This window comes from Aulonocara stuartgranti (assembly GCF_965226115.1).
Source record: "Aulonocara stuartgranti genome assembly, chromosome: 22".
Classification (NCBI taxonomy): domain Eukaryota; kingdom Metazoa; phylum Chordata; class Actinopteri; order Cichliformes; family Cichlidae; genus Aulonocara; species Aulonocara stuartgranti.
Genome location: NC_138957.1, coordinates 19,690,502 through 19,697,472, shown reverse-complemented (window position 1 = coordinate 19,697,472; position 6,971 = coordinate 19,690,502). Strand labels below are relative to the sequence as shown.

At 45.2% G+C, this 6,971-nt stretch overlaps 1 protein-coding gene across 1 annotated transcript; it reads right to left on the bottom strand.

Moving 5' to 3' along the window:
• Positions 1-2,061: 2,061 nt before the first annotated feature.
• klhl38a (kelch-like family member 38a) lies at positions 2,062-4,109 on the bottom strand (the record flags this gene model as incomplete). The annotated part of the gene is made up of 3 exons (XM_082521449.1): positions 2,062-2,351; positions 2,547-2,652; positions 2,754-4,109. The coding sequence occupies 3 exons, from the start codon at positions 4,107-4,109 to the stop codon at positions 2,062-2,064; spliced, it is 1,752 nt and encodes a 583-aa protein (XP_082377575.1).
• Positions 4,110-6,971: the final 2,862 nt, after the last annotated feature.

Genomic DNA, 6,971 nt, shown 5'->3' with positions numbered 1-6,971 from the left:
CTGTAAACAATCTGAGAAGGCTGTGTGAGCAGCAGCTCAGTGGAAGGTTTCACTGGGCTTTCTTACATTCTGCTCTGTTTGACTGAGCCGAGCACGTGACTGCCGGTGACATAATCAGAAAAGTCACTGCGTTGGTGGATTCAGCATTTTGAGTTTAGACATTAAGCTCATTTTGCAAGCACGAGTTGTTGAATGCATTCACACAGGGTTACAGAGAGGCATTTAGAGGGACCAGGCTAACAAGGAGCCATTTAACTCAGAGACAGTGATGAAATTTCCATTTGGTTAGTGCTTGTAGGCAAGTTTCAGCATTTCCACTAACACTAATGGACAAGCATTAAAGCGTAAGAGTGAAATCTGATCCCAAATCTCTTCCCCTAAGGTCAGCTTTGCTGGAGAGCTAGTTTTAAGTAGGCCATATACCTTGCAAACAGTGAGCCTCTCAGGGGGGCAGTGGTAACCGGATATGAAGCCTTCATACCAGACGCTCTGCATGAGGAGAATGTGCCCTGAAGGGTCAAGAGGTTGACACTCACATAAAGAAATGCATTCACTACATTCCAGGAACATCCCAATATTTTAATGGGTTTTGCACTGGTGTTTAATGATGTACGGAGAGAAAATGTGTCACCTGACAACCGGAACATGTTTCTGCATTGATGGTGTTCCCTCATGCACGAGGGGGTCGTGACTCAGCTAGTCTGCAGGCAAATTACGAGCCTGCTCAACATGAAGACCGAGAAGCTGAACTAAGATGCGATTTTGCCACAGCTGATCTGTTTTTACGTGCAGAAAGAATCAATGCAACAAATAAGAAGTTTGACTCTCTCTTTAGTACATAAACACAACATTTATGCACATCGTACAAGTAATACCGCATACAAAAATAAAGAGGAAGTCTCTTAATGTGCAAGTAGCAGCAATGCATTGTTCAGTTGATTCGTGAGAAAGTCTCAAACATTAAGATGTATACCACAAATTGTCCAATAATGGAGCTACCAAGGGCTGGAGCAAAACACTGAATGCATGCTCCATGAGGGACAAGAGGGCTGCAGGACACAGAGGGATGTAATGGCAATCAAAGTCTTGACAGGTAAGGATTTCTTTGTATGACTATGATTTCCCAAATGAATAAAAAAATGAATTCCAGATCAGTTGGTGTGATTGTGCCAGATCACCTTTAGGTTGCCCCTGCAGTCTGATGTAGCCTGTAAACACACAAAAAGTATCTCTAACAACATTTTTTACTCATGGCCGCTCACAGCAGGCCACAGGTTGTCTTTATCTAACGACATTTGCATGCACAGTGAAATATGAATGTAAACCACCATTGAAATATTTGCTCACAGATCTTGGACTGATCCAAAACGTCACATCTTTGCATACTGGTTCTGCCATGTTTTAAGCAGACATCTTAAAAACAGAACAAGCTTTGTTGGGTTTTAACTGAAAATCAACCCCCCAAGACTGGAATAAAGAAAAAAAAGTTCTTCTTTGCAAAACTTCACCAAACATCAGAGCAAGTACAACTTTGCAGTAGCCCTTATTCTCATTAATCAGTTCCCTCTGATACACATCAGGGTCAAGAAGGAATGTATTATTTTTTGACCTATAAAGTGCAAATTATTTAACCAGTTTCAGTTTTGTCAAGAGTTAAGTGCAGCTGCCCTGCAGAGTGACAGGCTGTGTTCAAATATCTTGGAAAATACAGTATTAACACAATTTAGTTTGCTTTATACAAGTGTATCCATCTGCGGAAACAGCTTTTAAAGAGCTGTTTGGATTACATACGTGTCCGAGTAGCTGCCTCTCATCATTTCTGGGGTTCTCGGTTCACTTCCGCCCCAGATGCTTAGAAATGACACCTCTGCATGCCAGCTGAGCTCTTCTTCTCTGATGCAGATGAAAGTCAGCCCGACCTTAAATGCCGCTTTACTGAGCTGCGTGAAAGAATGGTGTCACTCTGACATGGTTTCCCATTTCTGTTAGAAGCCAATAAATAATGGCAAAGGGCAGGTGGAGATTACAATAAAAAGGAGCAAGCCGTGATTAGATGGTGGGTCATGGTGGGTTTGGTCTGTTGGAAACGCAGACTAGTGGGAGAGAGCCGTGGTCGAACAGCTTGTATGGCAGAGAACCTTTAGAGGTCCAAACGTCTGTTTTTGGGTCGTAGCACTCGAAGCAGTCCGAGTCCTCGATGACGTCGTGGCCATTCAGGATGCGTCCACCTGTGACGTAGATCTTGCCGTTGATCACTGTAGCACTGTGATGCATTCGTCGCTCCTTCAGGTTCTCACACTTGAAGAATTTGTTGGCTTTGGTGTCGTAGGCAATCATTCGCGTGGTGTACCCTGGAGATTAGATGGTTGGTAAGTCATAGTAAATTACATATAGTAAACAAATCCCAAAGTCGACCAAGCAGGTCGAAATATGAGTCAAACTATATTATAGGCAATATATTATATATAGTCCATATTTTAGCGTAAAACAGCTGCTGAGAACAACATTTTTTTCTCAGTTTCTTAAAAGTAAAAATGCGTCCTTACCTCCTATGATATAGATCTTGTCGTCTATGACGGCGGCGGGAGCACAAACATTTTTCACAGTCCTTGTCTCTAATTTGGACCACAGATTGCGAGCGATGTGATACACCTGTGTAACAGCACAAACACCATCAATCAGCCTTGTTGGATTTCCTGAGCATCGCAGGCTGTTCTTCACTGAATGCTAACTTTGACTGAAGCCTTCCTTACCTGAATCAGCCTGACTGGGTTCTGCATGGCGTCCTCCCCTCCAAAAACATAGATCTTCTGATCACTGGCTGCAACAGCTGGATGAAGCACGGCTGTGGGCATGGGTGCCATGGCCTCCCACTGGTTAAACATACTGTTATACCTCTCTACTGACTGAGAGATGCGCTTATCTACACCGATGCCTCCTAACACAAAAATAAAGTGCAGGTATGAGACGCTTTGGTGGGCATATCGTGGCTCCAGCATGGGCTCGGCAGTCCTCCACTGGTTGGTTTTGAGGGAGAGTGTGTAAACTGTAGCGCTGACCGAGCTGTCGCCTGATGCCATGCAGAGGCTGAGCCCGCCGAGGACGTAGAGGATACTGTGAATGCACACATAAGCAGCTTTGTAGAGGCGCAAGGGGAGCTTGGCCAACCACTGCCAACGCTGAGTCCTTTCGTCATAGAGTAACGCTTCCCTTGAAGTCTGTTCGTTGTTTTTGCGTCCTCCAACTACCACCAGCGTTTCTCTGCAGGTATAACGTCTCGGTGTGGTCCACAGAGGCTTCAGCTCACGGCTGCACTTGGCGCTGACTGTAAGCATAAGGCGACGGACTGACTCGATTATCTCAGTGCAAAGGCTGGAGCTCTGCACCAGTGGATCATTGGCAATGAACTGGAAGAGGTAAGTTGGGTGGATGTAGCGCAGACGGACTTTCTTGAAGAGATCGTGGATTGCGCCCCTTCGTGAGAACGGGTCATGGTGGATCCACGCCAGCAGGGTCTCAAACACTTGTTCCTCCTCAGCACAAAGTCGGTCGTCTTCTAGGTAACACATGAGCTCCGGGAGAGATAACTCACAGAAATCTTCTGTAGCGGCCACGTCAGAGAAGGACCTCACAGCCATCTCCTTGGCCCTCTCCTTCAAGCTCTCACAGTGAAGTATCTCAGACAGTCGGATCATGCTCAGGCAGTTTTCCGGGCTCAGCTGCTCCTGGAGGAACACAGAGCAGGCTTCAAAGAGGCTTCCGTAATGAAGCATGGAAGCTGCCTGCATGAGTGGGAGCACAATGTCCATGGTGATGGTGATGCAGCCCGTATAAACATAGTCCACAATGCCAATGAGCACATTTGAAGAGATTCCCTTCAGATTCACGCGGGCCTGGCTGCTCTCCAGAAAGTTACTGCAGAACATGGCGCGGAAGTACGGGCTGCTGGACACCAGGACGTTCCTGTGGCAGGGGATCTCCTGGTGTTCAGTGCAGAGCAGGACGTCCGTCAGGATGCGCTCCTGCCGGAGGACGTTGAGCTTTGCGAGTAGGTGAGAGGGAAGTTCAGCATCTTTGAAAGAGAAAACATCTTGTGGTCTGGTGGCCATTCTGCACAAGGGATGACAAAGCAGGAATCATTTTGTGACTGATGTCGTATTTTTGTTTTCCAATGGGAGAAAGTGGATGACCGGCTATGCTGATGATGTGTGATGTGATGATCTACATAAATATTAGTGACGACCACAGTTTTTAAAATTTGCTTGCATCTTACTCTCTGTGTACCATCCTCCTCTGTCACACTAACCATGTCCTTCACTACATCCATCAAACATTTTTGTTTTTCCTCTTTTCCTCATGTATTCCTAATATATCCAATGTCCCTCCTCTGCACGTGTCCAAACCATCTCAGCCTTGCACCTCTAGCTTTGTCTCTAAACTGCTCTACCTGAGCTGTCCCTCTGATTTCTGGTCAGTCCCAGTGAAAATATTGACATCTTTACCCTGCCACCTTCAGCCCAGCCTCCTGTCTCTTTGTTTGTGCCACCATTTCCACACTAAACATCACAGCAGGTCTCACTACCATCTTGTAAACCTTCACTTCACTCTTCTGTCACAAATCACACCTGACACTCGTCTCCACCCACTCCACCCCGCCTTCACACTCTTCTTCACCTCTCTTGAGCACTGTCTGTTGCTTTGGATGGCTGACCCCGGGTTTTTAAACTCATCCACATTCATGACCTTTTACACAGCTTCACTGTGTAAAAGGTCATGAGGCCACACACATTATTCTGTTTTGCTCCTCCTGACTTTCATTCCTCTTCTCTCCAGTGCATACCTCCACCTCTCCAGGCTCTTTTCCACCTGCTCCCTCCTCTCACTACACATCACAATGTCATCTGGAAACATCATAGCTCATGAACTGACCTCATCTGTCAACCTGTCCAACACCACTGCAAGCGAGAAGGGACACAAAACCAATCCCTCATCCCACCCCCACCTTGAAACCATCATTCACTCCTACCATACATGTCACCGGTGACCTCATACATGTCTGCTGCTCCTTTCATATGCTTTCTTTAGCTCCACAAAGACGCGGTGCAACTCCTTCCGACCTCTACACCTCTGCTTCACATCTGTAGAGCTCTTTCTCAGCATGAAGCCATACTGCTGCTCACTGATCCTCACATCTCTTCTTATCCTAGCTCCAACAAGTCTTTCCTCGATCTTCATAGTCCGTCTCATCAGCTTCATCCCTCTGTAACCCTTGTTCTTGAAAATCAGTACCAGTACACTTCTTCTCCATTGCTCAGTCATCCTCTCACTCTCCAGGACCGTGATAGCTGCCCTCATTTCCTCCTTTCTAATCCTCTCCTTCCTGATTTACTAACCGTTCTCCATCCATCCTCCTCTCTAATATTCTTTATTCATGAGCTCCACAAAGTGCACCAATTAGATTCACAAGTGTGATTTTAATAAATTTGTATTTGCAACAACTTAATCATGCATGCTTCGAAAACCGTGTGATCTGGTTCATAACAAAGCCTTTCACTTATTCGTCTCCTCTCAAACTCTTAAACCTCCCACGTAGCAGCTGTCTTTAATGTGAATGACTGACACAGATTTCTGTTCCAAATCCTGTCTAAATGATCTCACAGGATTCGTGTGCCATTAGGGCTTATTTCAGTAATCAAGCTGCCCATCATCACTAACATAAACAGAACTGTATCAGCGGACCATCTGTGTTTGTCTCTGCAACCCATCTCTCTCTGGACTGGCCTCACAGTCTCTCTTGTTATTTTTTTCTATATGTCATGTTTTCTCTCTTAGTCCCAGTGTGTCTCTCTCTGGCTGGAGGGTTTGTGGTGATCCTATTGTTTAAAGAGCATGAATTTCATTGGGCTATTAGCAACATTAAGTCTTCAAATCATCTCCGTGCCAGCTACCGATTTACTCCCACTTACATGGTCCAGCCTGTCTGATATATTTAGACCACTAATCATTATTGTATATTATTAAATGCCAATAGCTGTGAGTGGCATTTCACGACTGGGAGTTTTAACTCAGACTTCAAACAAGAGCTGCTGGTGGAGCTGCAGAACCTCTCATGATAAACTGCATCTGAATTTAAAAATAATCCATCTGCACCTTAATCACTTAGTCAACAGTGGTGATGGTGATGAATTGATCATGTACGCAGCTTAAATTATTACACTTTTAACAGACAGTTTATAGCATGGCATCATATTTTTGAGAAACATTTCCAGTCTAAATAAAGAAATGTCATAAAATGCAATGACTCACTCCTTTAAATGCCCAATAAACAAGAGGAAACGTTTTAACCAGAAAATATAGATTCTTAACTAAGAGTTATGCTAATACAAAAGAAATTTCACATTTGAAGATTTAATAATAAAACTGGAGTTAAACTGAGGAGTTTGAGACAAACATCTGTGTGAACAAGATGATTCCAGTTCATCAGCAGTATCTGTGGTTAGCTCAGCCCTTACCTCCTGTCCTCGGAGGACCAATATTATCCAAAGTCGTCAGTCTTGACAGAAAAAAAGGATTAATTCCAAATGAAAGACAGTTTAAGCATTACTCAGAGAGAAAATGGGTAGTGACTCAGGGAAGGGTTTCCAGTTAGGCGCTGTGGAGATTGCCATGAGGCCACTGTGTACATTCCTACAGCTAAGAATAGTATCCTGGGCCACTGTGACTCCAGCCGGGCCTCTCATGTGACACAGCGCTGTTTGGTACCCAGCTGCCAGCTTAACAACTCAGCCAGGGTCCAGTGGAGGGAGTGTTTACAATAGCCGCAGGAAGGGGAACCATCACAGGGTCCTGACTCAGGCATTGTTCCCACCCAGGCTGGTCTTTCATCAAAGTGTCCCCGAGCTGCTAACCCTTGTCTGTCTTCTAGTGCCGTCCAAGTTCATCCCTCCTCCTCCTCTTCCCCCTTCCTCATG